The sequence below is a fragment of the Anarhichas minor genome, unplaced genomic scaffold (assembly GCF_050575085.1).
Source record: "Anarhichas minor isolate MPS153535 unplaced genomic scaffold, ASM5057508v1 ptg000014l, whole genome shotgun sequence".
NCBI lineage: Eukaryota > Metazoa > Chordata > Actinopteri > Perciformes > Anarhichadidae > Anarhichas > Anarhichas minor.
The window spans coordinates 9,219,942-9,242,543 of NW_027466460.1; the positions used below are offsets into that span (position 1 = coordinate 9,219,942).

At 39.6% G+C, this 22,602-nt stretch overlaps 1 protein-coding gene across 2 annotated transcripts; it reads left to right on the forward strand.

Annotated features, from left to right (window-relative positions):
- Positions 1–1,020: 1,020 nt before the first annotated feature.
- Positions 1,021–21,280, forward strand: herc3 (HECT and RLD domain containing E3 ubiquitin protein ligase 3). 2 transcript variants are annotated; one of them, XM_076091372.1, is made up of 26 exons: positions 1,021–1,271; positions 2,665–3,018; positions 4,389–4,548; positions 5,027–5,103; positions 5,649–5,870; positions 6,042–6,133; positions 6,467–6,597; positions 6,949–7,100; positions 7,342–7,416; positions 7,627–7,682; positions 8,647–8,771; positions 8,977–9,036; positions 11,188–11,299; positions 11,968–12,157; positions 13,005–13,168; positions 13,324–13,437; positions 13,753–13,776; positions 13,873–13,971; positions 14,113–14,283; positions 14,389–14,532; positions 15,779–15,945; positions 16,959–17,025; positions 17,293–17,375; positions 18,504–18,687; positions 20,251–20,353; positions 20,647–21,280. In XM_076091372.1, exons 2-26 carry the CDS (start codon positions 2,796–2,798, stop codon positions 20,853–20,855), a joined length of 3,204 nt encoding a protein of 1,067 aa, XP_075947487.1. In that variant the 5' UTR covers positions 1,021–1,271; positions 2,665–2,795; the 3' UTR covers positions 20,856–21,280. The 2 variants fall into 2 exon arrangements, with proteins under 2 accessions (XP_075947487.1, XP_075947488.1); XM_076091373.1 differs by lacking the exon at positions 7,342–7,416 and having other exon boundaries at positions 1,022–1,271.
- The last annotated feature ends 1,322 nt before the right edge of the window (positions 21,281–22,602 follow it).

The following is a 22,602-nucleotide window of genomic DNA, read 5'->3' on the forward strand; positions in this document are numbered from 1 at the left end:
AACATTTTTACTGTACCAATTAAGAAATTTTCCAAAGTAAAAGTCCAACATTTCTAACAAAACATTTCACAATCTTTTAGGATGCTATAAAAATACTTTTCTTAATAATTCCAGGCAATGACTGACGTATTTGTTTTCAGGACTCCACCCATACTGAAAATCAAACATTTTTATTCTGCCAATTAACAGGTTTTCCAAATTAAAAGTCCTACATTTGAACATTCAAAGAGTAAATTACTGAATATTTGAGGTGCTATAAAAATCAATAATTTCACACAATGACTGGTATATGTCTTTTCAGGACATCTCTGACTCCACCCATACTGGCAATTGCATTTCAGTTTTATTTTACTCATATCATAAAGCATTTGTGTTGGACAGGTGAAAATACCAGATGACCAGCTAACAGGTAGAACCCCCTTTTAAGCTCATGAGAACATGTCACAGGTTCACTTGGACTGTGGGACCTGGCTGTCTTTTTCTGCTTGGTTACTTCTGAAACAGAGGTGAAACGAGAAGACATTTTGTCAGATGTATGATGAATGTTTATCATACATATAGGCAGATACTTTATTATAGGTAGAGATGAATATACCAGATTCTGGCTGACTACTTCCAGAAATTGCAGGTCCCGTTCACACTCTCACACTAATTAAGTAAGTTACAATGCCTTCAATGTGGAACACATATCAGTCAATCAGATATTATTCATTTAATTATCTTTCCAGCAACCCTCAAATCAAAGAATAAAGACACTTCACGCACAATTTCGTTGTATTTTCTCTTTAACTCCTGAGAAGCAGGTAATATATGTTTTACTTAATGTGAATGTAATTCATTTAATCGTATTTCCATATATACAATTTGTATATACACTTTGTTGACATCTTATTCTGAAAACCGGATGTTGTCTCACGTCGTTCATTCCGCTAACTTCGTGAGGTCCCTCGCTCGCTCGAATGCGTTTGTATTTCAGTATATAGGTGCACTAAAATTTCAGTGTCTGCTGATTTGACCACGGAGATCCGAGTGTCTGCCACCCAAACCGCAGTGAGGCTCTACGAGCCGCCATTGCTGTGAAAAAATGGTCCATCGGGGTGATCGGAGATGACGTGACTCTCGTTAAAGGGCTCTGGTTGTAACCAGCACTTCCTGATTGGCAGGCCAATTGCTGCTTTCCTCACTTAAACTCCCGGTGACGTAGCAGTTCCTCGTTTGTTTTCTGAGCAGAACCGAAACCGGACTCCCAAATTCAGAATGCATCTATCCAGGTAAACACCTCTTTTGATTTTGGTTATCGCCCTGCAGTGTTGCATCACTGTTTTACTCACAATTGAGACATCGGTGAACCAGTGGATCTCTGTGTATTTAGCCATTACTCTGACAGCCAGCGTTGCTATAGCTTGCTAAGGTTAAATGGCTAACTATGAACTATTAACAGCTCGTGTGGGTCATCAAACCGTCTGATTTGGTTCCATTAATTTACTGTTTAATCAAGATTACATCAGTTAGATATTTTTGAGATATTTAGCTACGCCTGCGTACTGTGATTATGTCTACACAACGCAGGCCACTCCTCTTTACTTTCTCCCCAACAGCAAGCTAACGTAACCTTAAATACACGTCGGTACAGATCCTGACCTGTGGACCATCTAAGTTACATACTAATAATAACAGCAACCCACAGACAATAAACATGCATTCAAACCGTCTCCTAGTGTTTACTAATTGTGGTGTTATTGTTATGTAAAAATTCAGTCCAATAATACAACAGCCCACCTTCCCTCATGAAGGTTGTAATGTTCAGTTTTTAATTAAAACTGTAGAGAATCTTTGATAGTTAATTCAACTTCATGGTCATTTTAGAGGCTGCAGAATGTTGAGTTTTATTGCATTAGGTAATACTACTACTAATTATTATGTTTTGTTGCTATATGCTTTACAAACATAAAATAGTAAGAACAATCGTGTGAACATGTTAATAAAATAGCAAGAAAATTACTAACAAAGCGCTAAATACTGAGAGGTGTTTAAAATATTTAGTTTGAACAAAAACTAAACATCACAAATGGGTCTAACAATAAACATTTATTCTGGTTGGGCGATTGTGGCTAAGTGGATAGCAGGGCCGTCTTTCAATCAGAGGGTCGGCGGTTCGAACCCCGGCTCTGCTAGTCGCATGTCGATGTGTCCTTGAGCAAGACACTTAACCCCAAAATTGCTCCCGTAGTTGTGCCTACGGTGTAGAAATGTGATAGACTCTGAATTGTAAGTCGCTTTGGATAAAAGCGTCTGCTAAATGACTGTAATGTAATGGTTGTTGTTGTTATCTGACAGTTCTTTTCTCAATGTATCTTTATGTCTATAAAATGCAGGAACATGCCCATCACAACTTCTTAGAGCTTATTGTGTTCCATTCCCATTTGTTTATTTCTCATGGCTAACTCTGTCAGTAACATGCATGTATTGCATTGCATGTGGGTTGACGGTAAGGCAAGACTGCGTGGAGCTGCTTAAGCAGGGATTACACTGGGAGTTTATTTAAGCACACTGCCCTGTTCTTCTGTCATACAGCTTACATCATTCTCACACACAGCCACACCTCTAAACCAATAGTTTCTTCTTAAAAGATGACAGAAATAAAACATGTTTTCTTTCTTCCAGGGTTGGACTTTACATGAAGAGGAGAAAGCGGGGATGCTCTAAAGTCTGAACATTTTGTTGTCTTCCTCCATCTGGCCATCGCTCTCTCTGCCTCTTCAGATTGGCGCTCATCCCCTCTTCCCTTTGTCAACATGCTTTGTTGGGGTAATGCAAAAGACGGACAGCTGGGTATTGGTATTGAGAGAAACCTCATGTTTGAGCCGAGGAACTGTCATGTGTTCAGTGGCAGGGGACTGAAAGAAGTAGCTTGTGGGGGTCAACACTCCATGTTCCTGCTGCATGATGGTAGTGTGTACACCTGTGGTTCTAACAGCTGTGGACAGCTGGGCCACAGCAAACCGGGGACCTCCCCAGGTAAGCCTTCGTCATAAACGGCGTATTCCCTGACCCTTTTGATTAATCATTACATACTGTTGCACCACCCTGCTGCACTGCTTTCAGTCGGTGTGAGTGGAAAGTTAACCGAAATGTGGGAGAGCATGACACGGTGTGTTTACAAAGGCACTAAAAAAAACAGATCCGGCTAATATTAGCACGCTAACACGCCAATAGAAGATGGTAAACATTGTACCTGCTAAATAATTAGCATGGTAGCATTGTCCTAGTCAGCATTTAGCTAAAAGTAACACTGTACCTAAGTGACTGTAGTTTCACAGTTCTGCACTTCCTTAACATTAAAATTAGAAATTACAGATTTGGGCTTAACTTCTATACCTTTTTTGTGAGAATATCTCTTGATGTCGTGGTTCCAACATTATGACTTTCTAGATAAACACCATTTTTGTGTAAAACTGATGAATGTCTCCGAAAATGCAGTGAAATATCTTGCAGGTCATAGCAAGTTTGTCTTGTTTTTAAAGCTGCTAGATATCAGAAGATCTGGATGACGCCTACAAAAGCATGAGCAAACATGTTGCAATATCATAAGCTTCATTCCTCAACTAATGGACTTCATGTAGTCGTGTGTTATACATTGAGTCTAAATGCAAAGCAAACTGTGCAGCGTGTCCGTGTTTACACACAAGTGCTTCCGTTTCTGAGAGGGTTCATTACCAATTCTAGGAGATGTGAAACGCTCTCATGGCTTGTGAAGTGATTGCAGACAGTGGTGGGACTGTGTTGGTGTCATGTGGGAGGAAGTTTGTGTTACTTTGTCTCGGCACGTGGGTGAAGCTTTAACAACAATGAATAAATGCAGGAATCATTGGAACTCGAGCAAATATATAGACCTATTCAATAAAAGGTTCTTGAAGAAACTTGATACTTCATCATGCTTTGGGCCTTCATCAGGCATGTTTATTTACTTGAATATATCTTTTTAATACGGCTACAATATGTAGATTACTGATTCAAATGTTTTCAAATATTATTGTAGAATAAGCTCAATTGAAACATTACCAGAGTTATTAGGTATTTGAAAATCTTCTAGGCAATTGTAGCTTCTAACCCAGTTGATCTTCTAAGATAAAACAGTTTTATAGCAGGAAACCACACACCAATCTGCACCATGTCCTCCTCACATGTGCTTCTGGCTGCATTTCTCTATTTTCTGTGGTGTGACACATAGTATTTCACGGAGAGAAGTCCACAGTCTGAAATTTATATTTAATACCATTTGCCATTTCTATTTGCATACCAAATGAGATTGTAGCTTGAAAAGTGAAAAATCTGTGCATCTACATACTAAGATCTACGTCTGACGCTCTTCCTCCTCCTCTCCGCAGAGCTTGTAGGAGCTCTGGATACTCAGACGATAACAATGGTGTCGAGTGGTCGGTCCCATTCAATGGCGGTGAATGAGCAGGGTCAAGTGTTTGCGTGGGGAGCTGGTGAAGGGGGCCAACTCGGCCTGGGGACTGCAGAGGCAGCTGTTCGAATCCCAAGGTGAGCGAGTAGACCATCATGGAGGAATTCAAGCTTTTAGCCTGACGAGAAAAAAAAAAAAAAAAAAAAAACTACAAGAAAATGACGTTAAAGGGAATTGGAGGTTTGAATATAAGCATTACTGCTGATAATCCAAAATAGCAATGCCATGAATTATTCTGTTCTTATGAAATAACTATTCGGATGCATGCTTTAGGATTATAGGATGGTGAAACCTTTAGACTCTGAAGTAGTTTCTTAGGGTTGTCCTGACAGTTTAGCTCAGAGACTCGTCTGTTATGAATTGCAAATTTTCCTGAAATTAAAAACTGACTTCTAAGTTAGGTCCCTTACTCCTGGACACCTTACTATGGTAGTAGCATTTAATGATATCTCCTGACAACTGATAAAAAGAGAACTCAAGTTTGACTGTTATTTGTAATTTTCTAGACTTGTTTTATAGTTTGATTAACAAATGTTTCTCCCCCCCCCCCCTCAGGTTGGTCAAAATGCTGTGTGAACAGCGGATCTCTCAAGTAATGTGTGGGAATCAGCATTGCATTGCACTTTCTAGAGGTATGCCAGACACAATCTCTTCTTAGCACATGGTTGGGGTAGGGTTATTGTGATAGGCTGTCAGTTGAGCAAACGTGCCCCCAAAAAATACTACACACGCTGTAATTTGTTCATAATCAAATTAATTTGGAAATCACGACAGGCAGACAAATTGAAAGAAAATACATCCGCTGTTGAGAAGCTTATTCTTTCCTTTTAATATTTGATTTATCTCAGAATACTGACACTGAATTAAAATGGCAGAGAGCAAATGTAGGACACTACATAGGAAATTATATTTTGGACACAGCCATTGACTTTTTTTTTACCCATTTGTAATTTTCTTATGGCCATTTTTTTGGCATCTTGCCTTTATTTCACAGTGACAGTGAGACAGATTGGAGAGAAACAGAGGGGTGCCTGAGAGATGTTGCAGATTCATGTTGTGCATTTTAGCAACCAGATAGTCCCACATTACCAAACACGTGTATATTTGCCTGTACTGGCAGTAATTGCTGTAGATGAACAGTAACCTACTTTTGCTTCTCTGTCCTTTTCCCTCTCAGATGGCCAGCTGTTCACGTGGGGCCAGAACACCAGTGGCCAGCTCGGTCTCGGGAAAGGAGAGTCCAGCAAGCTGTTCCCTCATCCCCTGAAGTCTCTGTCGGGTATTCCTTTGGCACAGATAACCGCCGGGGGAGACCACAGCTTTGCTCTCTCCTTGTCCGGAGCTGTGTTTGGTTGGGGCAAAAACAGAGCTGGACAACTTGGTCTCAATGATAAACAAGGTAATAATGAGCTGGATAGAACGGAGTCAGGAGGACGGTGAAGTCCCAGGTGACAACAATAGAGTCAAATGCAGAAGTTGTCATGTTCCCCGAAGTCGTACCGCTCATTTGTAAATACTTCAAACGGTTTAATACACTGTGACCTTTGCTTGTTTCTGTTCCACTCCTCAGATCGAGCTGTCCCGTGCCACATCAAATTTTTGAGATCTCAAAAAGTTTGTTATATCAGCTGTGGAAATGAACATACAGCAGCTCTCACAAAGGTACGAATACAGATAAACAACCCACATAATATGACAGTATTTTGCCACCAAATGTTACATAGGCCAGTATTGTTAGTTGCTGTCTTATACTTGGGTTATCAGTTAGAGTATTCTTGCTTTATAGTAATCCACTACGTGTTGCACGTGACCGTTATTGCAAAGACAAATCTAAATCTTATTCCAGCCGGACGGCCTAACTCTAACGAATCTTAATCCAACACCTCGACACACGGTCCTGGAGGAAAAGCAATGTTTAACTTTGAATAACTGCATTACTATGCCAAGAATCTCTGTCTCCAACAGCAAATTCATTCTGTGTTGCGTCTCTGGCAGGATGGCGGCTTGTTCACGTTTGGCGAAGGCTTGTGGGGTCAGCTGGGTCATGGCTCCACCAATAATGAACTTCTACCCAGACGAGTGCTGGAGCTCATGGGCACTGAAGTGTCCCAGATCACCTGTGGCAGGTAAACCTGCTCACTGGTTCACTTGGTACACCTGTACAATCTGATGCATCTCACTACAATTAGGAAGCTTAAACAGTTTCAGAAAGGTGTTGATTAAGCTTTATGGTCATTTTTTTTTAGGATGTAGTTACTGGTGATTTTTGTTGTTCTTCTGCTTTAACTTTAAAAGTATTTCAAAGTTAAACACTTTTGTGAAACAGTATCAACAAAACTAAAGATCAGAAGATCACAAATTAAGTTCCGGGGGGATTAGATTGTCTTGAATCACAGTGTATCTGATGAACTCGGTGTATTAGAGGCTGCTTCTGTCCCTCTGAATCCTAAAGCTTGCTCTTTTTCCCCTTTTGTCAGGCACCACACATTGGCGTTTGTGCCTTCCTCTGATGTGGTGTACGCATTTGGTTGTAACAGCCATGGCCAGCTGGGCACAGGACTACTGGGGGACGCCAGTAGCCCGCTTCCTGTGAAGGCCAGTTTCCTGACTGGAAATTCCTATAGAACAGGTAAGCAGAAGACTCTGTGCTCAGCTAACTGTATGCATGAGTGTGGATGAAATGGCTTTTTTTCAACTCACTTGGGTGTGGCAATGCTGATGTACAGTTGTAAGCTGCAATAAAAGTCAGCTATGACAAATAATGAAACAGTACTTATAAAATGCACCGTAGTTTGTGTTGTTTGAATGATCAGTGTTCAGCTTGTAGTGTTAATGTGTTTGTTGATAATATAATCTAGTGTCTGTCATAGGAGAACATTTTTCAGGCTGGAAGATGACTATGAAAACTATTTTAAGAAGATTCAATGTTGATCATTGCATTCACGGTATATTATCTTTTATAATTCATAACTATGTGTCAGCATATACCCATGTTCATTTGTAAAGAATAACTTCATACAAATGCAGTGGAAAATGTTCTACTGTATAATAAAATAAGCAAGAAATACAACTACTCTCGGTAACTATTTGATTAACTGTTGTAAAATGTTAACTGCTTCTCTTTCCTTTCTTTTTATAATCGAAACAATATACAGTGACTAAAATCATCTGTGGAGGAGACCATAGCTTCTTATTGTACTCTAATGACCAGGTAGGTGACTTAATTAAGATTTCAGTAACCTTCTCTCACTCTCAAGTTTGTTACCTGAATTATTATTATTATTATTATTATTATTATTGTTGTATTTGCATTAGTTGACTTCAAATCTGTCTTGAAAAGTTTGACTTTTAGTCCCGTTGATTGCTGTCAGTTATTTAATGACAATTATTTAATTCACAGCCTAATTATCAAAATATCATCATTTTTTGCAGCATTGCAATTCAACTGCACACATACTGTCTCACTTAAAGTTAGAAAACACGATGAAACATGTCATGCAAAGGGAAAATCAAGTGTCTCATGAAATTAAACTGAGGATAAGAGAAATCTCCAGTCCACTCGATACATTACCGTCTGCACTAAACCCTCAACAAAAAACCTTAATCTAATCATAATTATAAGACTAACAATTTCAAAAAATGCAGCTTAATATTACAAAAATGCCCCCAGAAGTTTAGGATTTCCATTTTAGTCAGTTTCAGTGTTTCACCACAGGGTGGCATTAATGTGTAATCTTTGACCATCCATCCATCCATCCATCCATCCATTATCCATTATCCAAACCGCTTATCCTGTTCAGGGTCGCGGGGCGCTGGAGCCGATCCCAGCTGACATTGGGCGAAGGCAGGGTACACCCTGGACAGGTCGCCAGTTCATCGCAGGGCACATATAGAGACAGACAAACATTCATGCCCACATCTTTGACCAGTTCTTTAATAATGAGCCTTACTGTATATGGAGCAATTGTCTGCCACAAATATCCAGCAAATTGCCAGGACTGTGCTCTGATAAAGACATAACACACATTCAGCCTCTACTGCAAAATATTTAGACTGCGGGTGTGGCCTATTTGTTTTATCTTCAAGCAGGAAAGAGCTGCCGAAAGCCCCAAATGCAAACAATCTGCCAAATGTTTGCGCTGTTATCTGGTCTCTGCTTGTCCTCCTCTCTGCAGAGTTCTGTCCCCCCAGAAGACTTCAGAGTCATTCATGTCAGTAAATCAATCTCTCCAATCAATTATGAAAGATTAAACTCATGGAGGTTAAAGCTGATGTACAGCACAGATTCCAGTGTCACAAAGTAAGTTAAATAATTCAGGTTATTATTTTGAATGCATTGGATTGAACGATATATGATGCACATAAAACCTGTACATTATCTTGTAGATGTTTAGTGTTGGTAGTGGTTTTACTTGATTATGTTCAATCAATTCTATTTGAATGGTCTCTGTTCTCGTTGGTCAAACATTTCTCACAGTGAGACTGTTTTATGTTTTTGTGCTCAGTGACATTCTAATTCAACTCTCCTCTACGGCTTGTTGGAACGCCAGCTTTTTGGACCAAAGGTACGTGAACGCCATGTTTACAAAAGTAATTAAGTACTCGACTCAAGTGCTGTATTGAATAAAATTTTGAAGTATTTGTATTTTACATTTTAGATTGAGATGTTTCATTTTCTGCTACTTTAGAATTTTACTCCTTTACATTTTAGTGGGAAATATTGCCACGCCACTTTGACAGCTGCAGTTGCTAATTACTTTTGAGGTTTAGATTTGACAAAAAAACACATGGTAATCTTATAAAATACAATGCAGATCAAAGTTAGAGTAGAGTTTTGTAGCAGAACTTCTTCAGTCCTCTCCCTTTTTTATCTCACTACTGCTAAGATTTATCTGGTGACCCTTTGGAGGGAACCCACTTGACTTAACTTCTTCACTGCATGTAAAGTTGCAGCTCCACCTCGATTGATCAATATATTATAAAAATATATAATTAATATGCCAGTCAGGGGCCATTTTTCTGCAGAATGAGTGTTTTACTTTCGATACATTTGGCTAATAATACTTCTGTACGTTTACTTGTATAATAGATCCGAATACTACTTCTTCCACCATTGGAAGGTTTAAAATGACAAAAAGAAAGTAAGAGTACCCAGAGACGACTGTGAGGAAACAGACGTTTAAAGCATCAAATGGTAAAAGTATAAAGCACAAAAGATGGACTGTAAGGACAAATTGAACAAATATAGAGTTGATATATTGCTTAACAGCCTCATGCTGGTGCGCTTGGGTTCAGGACTGTAGATGAAACAAATATCTGCGGTCTTGAAGGGAAAGCGAAGGCCTTCGTACAGGCTACAGACAGACGTTTCTCTTTTCTCACAGCAAAATGGTCTCAGAATATCTGTTTTGCTGTGTTGACTGGTTGAAGAATGTTATATTTCAGTTTGATAATACAAGTATAGCGTACATAAAAAGGTTCTCTGAGGGGTCTCCCTTTACCTGGTCTGTACATCCACCGTGTGTTTTGCCAAAAATATTCAGAGGATCTTTTAGACTCGTATGAAAGCTAGACTCCTGCGAACTGATTCAGCAGGGACCTCACAGGGTCCCCTTCATGGCGTGTCGTCTTATCCACCAAAACATGCTGATCGTCAGGGTTGGGACAGATGCTATCTGTTTGGTCGCTGACTGATTTCTCTGACCGTCACTGTGTGTGAAGGTATGTTGGCTTTTTAGTACAGACTCATCAGCAGATATTTATCGCGTCCAGGGAATGAACAGTGGAGGCCATCGGGGTGGAAAACAGACGTCTGGAGACGACCTAAAGTACTTCAGACTCTACTGTCTGCTGAAAGTCATCAGAGATTAGTAGTCACTGAAACTATCAACCAGGTTTCAAATTAAACCAGTAAGATGGTCCAAAGTAACTCCGTACATTTACTCAAGTACTGTACTTAAGTACAAATTTAGAGGTTTTTCTATTTTCTGCTGCTTTATACTTCTTCTCAACTACATTTCAGAGGCACAACATTATCTTTTACTCCACTACAGTTATTTTAAAGCTTTAGTTACAAGTTGCTTTTGTCATAAATGCATGAATAAAACTGTATAACATGCATTCAAACATGGTCAGCAAATAAGTGTGGCTAAACTGTAGTTCGGGACCTAAAACTGGTTTCTTGTTAGAAGTGTCGTCATTTTCATTGAACTTGTGTTACGTTTGGGCCCCAGAATTGCTTCTCTGGTTTTTTTTTTAAGCTCACGGAGTTCTCAAAATAACGTGGGTCAGTGATCGTACTTGATGTACTATCTGCATCAGTGTTTCTTTGTTTGGCAAACAGTCTCCACAAGAACAGATCTGATGTATTTGTGTTATGACTAAATAAATCCTGTGCGTCAGGAATATGAAGGCTTACGCTGTAAATAATCGCTGTCGTTCATGCTGAGGGGGTTTTGTTGGCTTTGTGCGTCGGTCTGTACTCGCTACTATCCTCGGGTCTCTCAGGCCGAAGAGGAGATCTGCTTAGGGATTGACTTAAATACCTTTAGGCTGTGTGTTCACCTAACCGTTGGCGTTTAATCCAAAATAACATGAGCCTTTAACATCAAGGCTTCGCCTCAAAGTCCGTGAATCTGAGCTCTGCCCTATTTCTATCCCGTTAGTAACCACTGAGACATCATAGATAGTTAACATGTGTTTGTTTGCCTTCTTAGTGACGATACCCACTTCAAAACCAACCCAAAGATCCCAGGCATCGATCTCAACTCTGTCAGAAAGCTATTTGAGACGCTCAGCAAACCGGCTTTCTCTGGACTTCTGGAACAGGTATTGACTAAAAGTGTATTCAAGAATGTAAAAAAGGTAAAAACATGTTTCTCTTTTCTGCTCTTCTTGACATGACTCAAGTGTGTTATTGAGTAAATACTCAAACTAGCTTCCTGTTTGGGTTTCTGTCACCATAATACAGCAGTTCAAGTAGGAAATCTGGGGTTGTTACACAGCACTGGATTACTAGCTTGTGGTAACAAGAACATATTCATATGTGCATATTGGGCTTGTTTTGAAAGTGCATCAAGTGCTGCTATATTCTCATGGATTGAGTCATAACCTCTAACCGTAGCTCAGTAATCATAGGTTTGGGGATCACGATGCTCCTCAACCCAACATGACACCGAGGCCACATTCCAAACCACTAAAAGCCTCTCCCAAAATTTAGCGACGGATGTTTTTGATTCAAGCTGTTTTGGAATTCAAATGTATCCCTTAAAATGTTCTCTGGTTTATTTATTGATACTTGTAGCTTTCAAACGCATCATAATATAATATATTTCAAATACTTTTCCCTCTATAACAGTAAATATTGTTCTATATGTGTGTGTGTGTGTGTGTGTGTGTATATCTGTCTATCTATAAAATACATACATACATACATACATACATACATACAATCTGTTAAACATGGCCTCCCTTGTTCTGTGTCCGACTCCGTTTAGGCCAGCAAGAGTTTTGAGAGTCTGTTGATCCCTCAGCTGCCGCGCTCCCCTCCTGACGTTGAGGCCATGAGGATCTACCTCATCTTGTCTGAGTACCCGGCCCTGTTTGACTCCAAGAACTACATCCGCCTCACTATCCCCCTGGCAATGGCCATCCTCCGGCTTGATGCCAACCCCAGCAAAGTATTGGGTACCATACTTGCATGTACTCGCAACAATTAAAACATTTTTTTTTTTTTTATATCGCTCCAAGTGATTTGAAATGGTGAAGTCATGTCAACAACCTGTGGCACTATCACGCCACATCACACTCATCTACATTACGTCTGCGTCCTCATCCACATCCGTGTCACCTTTGCTCAGCCTGTTATCACGACATTTAAGTACTCCACCAAACTAGAAAATGGTTCCAGAAATACATGAAACTGACTGATGATGGATTTCTGAGGCCGACATTAGTATTTGGGAAAATCAGAAGTCCTCAAAATCAGACGATGCAAGGTTTAGTTGGTAGCGGGTCAAGAGCCTTTTAGTTTAAGAGGAATCAAAAACAAGAAACCGTTTGCCACACAGCGAAAGAACTCGGCTTTTGTCCAGCTTGAAACAAAGCACCATGATGATGCCTTCTTCGTTGCTGAGATCTTTGGGAGTTGAAATGGCGTCGAACTTGATACACTTTACTTTCACACCTCAAACACTGCGTGACGTGGGCGTAAATGTTGGATCGTCCCCAGATCCTCTAAGCTCTATGTCGGAAAGTGTGAGGGTGTTTAAGATGCTGTTTGAACGTTTGTTCCATCAGCATACTGATACTTTAAATACAGATTACAAACAGTCTGTGGACCCTGCTCATGTACAGCCACTCACAAATGTGCTACAACACAAACGCATTTACATTTAGAAACGTTCAAAAACACTGACCGATCAACAAAGAAACTCTCTTTATAGCTTGTGGTTGTAGTAAAATGCCGTCTGTTTTTCGTTCGAGTTACTTGCTCTGTAATTTAATTCCACATTTTTTTTCTCCGTCCCTGCAGATAACTGGTGGTGTTTTTTGGACGGCGGCGTGTTCACCAGAATGGTCGACATGTACAAGAGCATCATTGTGTTCATGCTAACGGGAGGCAAGGCGCTGCTCGTACCGGTTTTCCACGAGAACTATTTTGTCGCCACTCTAAGGCTGCTGGAGAAACTCCACAAGGTATCCACACAGCTCACCTGCTGCTCCTGTAAGCAAGCCACCGATTCTCCCTCAGCGCAGTCTGAGGAGGAAATGTGTTTTTCCCCGTTTGGTAGCTATTGAGATAAACCGTTGACTACTGTGTTGAGGCAGGTGTTTTCATTCCATGTCGCCAGGTAAACTTAAAGGCCCACCATGTGGATTACAACCGCTTTTATATCCCTGACATCACCAGCCTGGTGGACATCCAGGAAGACTACCTCAAATGGTTTCTGAGTAAAGCGGACATTGTGAGTACTGACATTCCCTGATAATATTTCACTTTCTTGTTACTTGACATCTGCTGAAGACACACACACACACACACACACACACACACACACACACACACAGACTCTTAACTCATGTCAGTCTCAGTGTTTTATCCTATCGCTGTTTTGTCAGCTCTTGCTGTCCAATAAGTGTCTTAGTTCACAGACGAGCCCCTTTAACTACTTTGACAATGGATGGATTTAGTTTCATAATATAAGAGCTGCTGCTCTTGAGCTTTTTTCACTTCAAGTCATGTCAAATGACTTTGCTTTCTCTCATTTTTTTCCCCCCAGAAACAATCATCCTCCCCTTCACAGGTACCTGATTTAGAATTGCATATTATATACATTTTTTTTTTTTTATGTTATGAGAGTATACATAGTAGTAAGTATATTTCCTAATTTTCCTTGCAGGGTGACTTTCCCTCAGTGAACCTCTGTGCCTACCCGTTCATACTGAACGCTCAAGCCAAGACAACCATGTTGCAAACCGACGCTGAACTGCAAATGCAGGTACCTGCTGCTGATGATCACAAGTGATCTTGTGGTTTCGCACAGTTCATCACTTTCATTTGATTGTTCTCAGTAAATGTCCCAGAATTTGACTCTCTTCTCTTGCCTTTTCCATCACCTCAACCCGTGAACGTTACCCAGATGGCAGTAAGCGGGGCAAACCTACACAACGTCTTTATGCTGCTCACGCTGGAACCCCATCTTGCTCGGAACCCTTACTTGGTGCTGCATGTGCGCAGGAACCATTTAGTAAGCGACACACTGCGAGAGCTCACCATGTACTCTGATGTGGACCTCAAGAAACCGCTCAAGGTGAGAGCTACGTCTAAGCTTTTGAAGATCACTGTGGTTTTGATAAATAAAAAACAAACTGCTGTACTTTTTGTGATCCGCTCCTCTCCTCCTCCCTCCATCCAGGTGATCTTTGACGGAGAGGAGGCCGTGGATGCAGGTGGAGTAACTAAAGAGTTCTTCCTGCTGCTGTTGAAGGAGCTGATGGATCCTGTGTATGGGATGTTCACTTATTACAAAGAGTCCAACCTTCTGTGGTTCTCAGACAAAGTAAGTTTACACTGTATTCACATGTTAACGATGTGAAAAAAAACACGCATATTGTAAGTTAATAAAAATGAATAACTGCAAAGATTTGAAACGTAACAAGTTTAGGGAGTGACACAGTAGTTAAACAAAAACATATTAACCTCCTTACTGCATTTTTCTGGAGCTTGGAGTTGAGTTAACTTCAACTTGAAACATAACGTAGAGACAAACAGATATTTCCTTGCTGGTAAAGTAGATGTATGTTGTTGTTACGCTGTCTGTTGTACACCATCAGAAAAACCGAGGTAAGTTTGTCCTTTCAATTCCTCCTTCACTCTCTGTAGACGAGAGGCAGTGACAGTTCGTTAGTTTGTCGGAGATGATGCGCATGGAACATTAATCAAAAGCTCAAAATGCAGTTTTTAGTTTTGAGACTGTTTCCCTTTTGTTTTTGTTTGGTTGAGAGCTTTTTTTATCACGCTTTTATTTTTTCCAATATGTGATAACAGTTATCTTATAATGAATATGTGTTCTGGCTGTTATTTGACCTGTGCTTTCCAGGAAGAGCTTCTGCTCCTGTCGTTAGTGGTGATATGTCAGTGGGAACATTCAGGTTGACAAAACACTCTCCTCGATAAGGGAACATGTCCCTGAACGTTAAGAACCATTGGTTACTTAAGTCAAATGAAAGTGAGCCATGAATAAACCACAATCATCACTGCCACTTTTCTATTTCCTGTTTGTCTGTCTGGGCCACTTCAAACTGCTTTTTTGTTTTATAACCTCACATGTATTATTTTATTTTTACTTAACAAACCGTGTTTGCGGAGGTCAGTGATATGTACACTCACATTTAATACGTGTATACTATTTATGTGTACTAACACTGGAACTCAAAGGAATCTTAACTTGAGCATCTTAAAAGGAATTAATTACCCATTTTATTTTCAGGGAGTTTTGGATCACATGTTTTACTAAAATGTTTTTGTTGAATAGACCTTTTAAATACTATTATTATCAAGCTGTGATAATTTAGAATTTGAAAAGCATGTCCGATAAATGCCACTAACCAGGTATTATCAGTAATCCTAGTTTATTTTGGGACAATAAAAGTTGTGAATTTATCTTGCTGGTATATCTTCATCGCTAAAGTTTTTAAAACTTGTGAGAAGTCATCAGTCATGTTAATGTACACTGAGACACTTGTTAGATCTTAGACCGGTACAGAAAGGCAATCCTAAAATATTTTCCCTTTGTTTGTCTCCAGTGTTTTGTTGAGCAGAACTGGTTCCACCTGATCGGGATCATCTGCGGTCTGGCCATCTACAACTCCACAGTGGTGGACCTCCACTTCCCCCTGGTTCTCTACAAGAAGCTGCTCAATGTGTCGCCAACCCTGGAGGACTTCAAGGAGCTGTCACCCACCGAGGCCAGGTAGCCCGTCGTCTGAACTTTAAACATGAGAGGATGCAGTGCAGGACATTTTGACTTTGTGTTTTCTTAGACATTGCACCTGCTGCACACAATTTATCTCGCTTGGGTCCACATATTGAGGCAGGCCTAAATGGTCTAAAACTAGTAGGTTGTTAAGGTTTAGTTTAGTTCATTTTTCATTGTTCACTCACTTGCATAACGTGTTTTTATTTTTTATTTTTTTTCTCTCATTGAACTGAGCAGGAAGAGTCAGCATTTCCTTTGTGCCTGATTGTGTCCAGTTGATGTTGAGATAAAACCTCTGAAAGCTACAAAACTGGAGTGATGCTTTTAGAGACAACTCTCCCTTAAAAGACATGATCTCAACTTTTTTTCTTTTTTAAATGCTACTGTTATTTTTCTGTCTTAAATGTGCGATCCTCTTTCAATGATTTTCATTTCCTTTGCCAGCGACACTTCCTCTTTCCATGTTTCCTGTGTTGTGGTGGTAAATATCCAGCATGTTGTTTGCAGGAAAACTAACACAACACATCTCTCTGAGTCATTTCCTGTGGTGTTATTGGCCAATATGTCGCCACTTCACTTTTAATCAAACAGACAATTTCTAGTTGATCCATGCAGCTGTAGGACAGGAACAGCTGATCTCTGGTCTTCATTTTAAAAGTCAGACGGGGACAAATTTAAACCTAAAGGCGAAAGTAACAAACTGATAAGGTAGAACAAACAGATTTCTGAAATGAAGATTATTACAGCTGTCAACAATGTCTTTAGCTTTGCATGATGGTGATGTGCATGAAGGAGCTATTTTTCATATGAAATGTACTCATGAGTTTCTTACTTCATGGCGTGGTGAACATTTTAATGATGGTGATTCTGGCCTTCACCTTTTTCATTTGTTTAGTTGTTTTACTAATAAGATAATTCGCTTGTGTTTTTCCTCCACTGACGCGACGGTGTGTTATAATGGTGTTGTTACTTCCAGACATTAACTTCTTCGGTTTATTCGTCTGCAGGAGTCTACAACAACTTCTAGACTATGACGGAGGTGATGTGGAGGAGATGTTTCTTCTCAACTTTGCTGTAAGCCTAACTTTTCACCTGTTTCACCTTCATGACTTTAAGGTTAAGAATTTTCTAATTCCCAACGTGTCCCTTAATACTTTCTGACTTCCCGACTTCGCCTGTAGCTGTCAGAGAGATAGGATATATCAGGCTTTGGCGACACAGACAATACTTGTTGTTAGTAAACAATGAATCGTTGGTTTTGGTCTTTTTATGGGATTTTTTTGACAATATGTATTTTTCTGCACACCAATCTAAGACTTATTTGTTGTGTCCACACCTCAGATCACCAGGGAGAACTACGGGATGACCGAAGTCAAGGAGCTCGTTCCCGGAGGAGAAGGCATCAGTGTGGACAAAAACAACAGGTGAGGCAGCTTTATATATTATATTAAAGTAACAATTTCATCAGTGCTTCCTTTACCTGATGTCCCATTTTAAATGACCTTGTTTCATGAACATTTTTAATACTCTATACTCTGTTCTTTCTAAAAGACAAACGGATGACACTGAGGTTTTTAAATGTATTGTTTTTTCCAGCGCTGCGATTATCATGTCGCTCACACAGCTGGTAGCTCGTGTCCCATTGTTCCAACTGAAGGTCATGCTCTGTGTTGAAAACGTAGAAAACAAAGAGTTCTGTATTTTAATAGTCAGTGTGTTTTTTCACACTATCGCCGCCCTGTTTCTGCAGCTCGTCCTTGTGCCAGTGGCATTGATTACAGTGTTATGTGGAGGAGTCTACAGAGAGTTGTGGGGTTGGCGGTGTCAACATGTCTGGCTGCTGGTGCTAAACAGATGGCGATAGCGGCAGTGACCCAAGTTGTTCCTGCAAAATCCCCTCAACACTCCGATATAGAACTGTAATAACAGAATTAATGGAGAAAACTGTCATCGCTGTGGTGTAAAACATCTAAGTCATAGACACTGAAGGAGACATGTTGATTTGGACTACACCACCGTGCAGCCCCAAACAAAGCAATCTTTTCCTGCAGTAGGAAATTAACTTCAGTACTGCCAAAGGAAAGCCAGGAATTGTGACAGCTAGTCCATAGAGGACTCTTTAAACTCAGTAAAACAATTTTTGAAACATGTTGCTTAATTATTTTTGAATGCTTTTCCACGCATTCTATCTTAAATAATGTTGAGCTGCACCGTGTATTTATACTGATGGAAGAGATGATCAATTTGACCTCTCTGACAACCTCTGCAGTGAGACCTCACTGAGATGTAAACGGACCCGGGCTGGATGATGAGTTTGTTGTTGAACTCCAGTGAGTCTGGAAAAAAAGCAACATCTGAAATTATAATCAAGTTAATCATAACACACACACGGGTACAGACACAATGGAGGAGGAAGTGAGTCACACAGTCACACCTTGAAGTCTGGATAAATAATTTCCTTATAAACTGTGTTGTGAGGATGCAGCTGTAGTGCAGAACAAATGAATGAATATTGAATGTTTACTTAACGTGTGTGTGTGTGTGTGTTTCAGAAAGGAGTTTGTGGAGGCCTACCTGCGCTACGTGTTCTCAGACTCTGTGAGCGAGCAGTACTCGGCCTTCTCCTCTGGCTTCCTGAAGGTTTGCGGCGGGGAGATCCTGCCGCTGTTCCAGCCGTCTGAGCTGATGGCCATGGTGGTCGGCAACAACAACTACAACTGGGAGGAGATGGAGAAGGTCAGTGTGTGTGGTTTAAAAATCTGGATGTTTGTAGTAGTAACAAGTCCAACAATTCTGAGTTTCTGTCCTCCAGCAGAAATTTCAAACCATTTCCTGTTCCTGGTCAGTGAACATGTGTAAAACTCATAGTTGGATTGGGACGACTGTAAGAAGAAAACCTTAGTGCGCTGTTATGCAAGTGTTTTCAAACTGACAGTCGTGGATGTGACGATTATCACGTAGGACAGAGCTGGAAATCAACATCTGGCAAGTGAGTCACAATGCTCACAGTGTAACTGACAAAGCAGGGAGTGTTTTCCACTAACGCAGTGCTGAGCAGTAACGCATGACATGCTAACTTTCACAGGGAAGATTTGTTCAGCAGGTTCTGAGGACATTTTATGCCTCAGAGCCGGCGACAGCCATGGCCGGGTTATCCGTCAGTGATATGGAAGTAATTGGGACGAACCCAAATGAAGAACCACAGAATACTGAAACTTAGCAATGCTTAAATGTGAAAGGAGGGCAGAGAGTCTCTTGGTCAGAGACGTGAGCCGGAGGATTGAGCATATCTAGGCAGGGAAGCCAGACAGAGTGAGGGGAGAGTCTTTGGTCCAGAGTGTGATCCGGTAGAAAACAGTAGTCGAGTCAAGACAGCTGTAGACACAAGAGGAACAAAAAGTATGTGCTTTGATAAACAGGAGAATCTACAGGCTGGAATGAGACTAACTCAGTAGCTGAGTCTACAATCTGACAGCATGGTGGAGTTGAAGTCTAAAGCAGAGTTGATTGAAGATGATTAGCAGCTTGCCTTGTCACCTGATCCCACTTCTGTAATCAAACACACGCACACGCACACACAAAACGGAGAAAGAATTAACGTGATATCTCAAGAATGCCTGGAGGGAATTTCTTCAAATGATGCACAAATGTCCACTTAGACTTAAGGATGAGCTAATTGGATTTTGGTTGTTAAAGTTCGCTTTGAGAATTCATCAAATTATGACATTCTCACACAAATGTCTAATATGATAAAATGATGAAGTGATGACGTTTTGGACAGACATGGATGTAAACTGCAACTTGACTGGTCGGTGGTGGCATACAACTGTTGGCGCACTAACAAAATAAGCACTGAACACAAAGAACAGCTGAGCCTGATGGGACTGTCATTAGTCTTCTGTCTTGGATAAATAAGAAGTTCTGATGATGACGTTCAAGGAAAAGTCAACAGATGCACATTTTCTGTTGTGCTCGGCTAGATGTTAAAAAGGCAACGTGAAACAATATAATCAACCAAATGGCATTTGGTTTCACATATTTTTTTTTTAACTTTGGTACTTCAGATTACAACATAACATCAGTGTGAAAACCTAAGAGGTATTGTTATGTAAGATAAATCAAGGCAAAAATTATATATTTACTTGAAATATTTAGTAATTTTATTTAGAAATGCATGCACGTTGCTGAGGAATTAGTTTTACTGGTTGATGTTGTGTAGGAGTTGATGCAGGAGAGGAAATGTGTAAGTGATGATAACACAGGGAAAGCTTTTCATCACCACATCTTTCCTCTTTGCAGAATGCTGTTTACAAAGGGGAATATACAGCCACGCATCCAACAGTCAGATTGTTCTGGGAGGTGTTCCACGAGTTCCCTCTGGAAAAGAAGAAGCAGTTCTTATGTAAGTATTTAATTGCTCGATGTGCATCACAGTTTAATTATCACACTCAAACATCTCATAAATACTGTAATAATGTGCAGTTTGTTCATGCGTGACAATACACTGTCTGCACACACTTGGCTTTAACTAAAGCCTGAACATGTAGGTGAGTGTGTAACTGAGCGGCAAATTGTAAAGCTTTTTATAACCGCGCCATATAAATGCAGCCATGTCTCATTTATGTGGCAACTAGAACCATTTTAACCGGCTCTATAGTTGATTCTAACTCTTTCCTCCGTGTCTCCTGCCTCCAGTGTTCCTGACCGGCAGTGACCGCATCCCCATTCACGGCATGGAGAGCCTGCGTATCGCCATCCAGTCCACCACAGCGGAGGAGCACTACCTACCGGTGGCCCACACCTGCTACAACCTGCTGGACATGCCCCGCTACCAGACCAAAGAGACCCTGCACCGCCGTCTCACTCGGGCTGTGGAGCAGTACGAGGGCTTCAGCCTGGTCTGAGCAGGAGGAGACACGCAACCGTTTTAATGCACTTTAACAGCAATACAACCCCCGTGTCGGCGTCAAAAGAGTGTAATGGGGGACTTCAGGACAGGTCACTCTCTTTATATGCCCTCACAAGATTGTTCAACATCTTAAATCTGAAAGGTCTATCTATGTACATGCAGAGTATTATTGTTTTTTTTGTTTTGCTTTGGACATAGTTTCTCAACCTTCTGGGACCGTTTGAAAGATCCTTTTTAATGCTGATGTATTGATATTTATTTTAAATGCATCACAGCCCTGAAATACAAATATGGGGTCAAATAAGTCTCAATATTAATGAATGCACACACGATTGACAACAGTATTTTGTGTTTTATATAGATTTTATTTTTTTTGAATGCGCACAAAAATAGTTATTAATAAATAAAAGTGTATCAATGCCTTGGCTTGCAATTTTGATGTTACAATTTACTATTTTGTCAGAGAAAACCTGACCAGCCTGTATTAGTTTGATATATTAGTAATATGACAGCTAAGCCAATGTTCGCTAATGCATATATATATATATATATATATATATATATATATATATATATATATATATATATATATATATATATATATATATATATATATATATATATATATATATATATATATATATATATATATATATATATATATATATATATATATATATATATATATATATATATATATATATATATATATATATATATATATATATATATATATATATATATATATATATATATATATATATATATATATATATATATATATATATATATATATATATATATATATATATATATATATATATATATATATATATATATATATATATATATATATATATATATATATATATTTCTGACTCCTTCTCAGTGCCTTCATTATTATTTAGTCTGATCCAACTCCATATAAACATTGCATATTTACATTAATATCACCACCTGGAATCATACAACTTTTGTGAGCAAACATCGAAGGCCAAAAGAGGTTGAGAAACTCCGTCTTTGGGTGTTTATGTAGTTTTATTTTTGTCTTTCTTTTTCACAGCGGCGTATTTTATATTCAACTCCTTAAATTCTATTTTTTACCTTTTAATGAACTATGTTATTACCTTGAAACAATATATCTGCTTTTTGTTACTTTTAATTTAATAAATAGAGTGGCTATTTTTTGACAAATTATAAAATGTGTATATACGTATGTAAATAGAAGTTTGAATATAATCTACCTTTTGAAATGTTTGTCCCACTGATCTTGTTAATGGGAGAGTATTCAGCGAGCAGAAGGGTGCCGGATGAAACGTGGTGAATATTATTTGCAATCCCTCTTTTCTTTTGAGCTGTGGATCACAGAGCAGCTGACTTGGTCTTTAACCTGCATTCAACAGTGTTGCCTTCTACAGCAAAACATGAAAAGCTGACTTCTAAAGTTATTTATTTTTTAGTGGTTGTCTGTGTGCATGTTCTTGAGTGAAAGCAAAAACCCGATTGTCATTTAAAAAATGTGACACTTTGGGAAATACGCGTATTATCTTTCTGCCAGAGTCAGACGAGAAGATTGGTACCATTTTCCAGATCTGTCTGTTGTATAAGGTGTCAATTAGCAGCTGGTTAGATTAGCTTAGCACAAAGACTGGAGACGGGGGGGAAACGGCTAGCCTGACTCTGTCCAACTGTAGCACTAAAGCTCACTAACTAACTGATTGTGTGTGTTTTTAAAAGTTAAA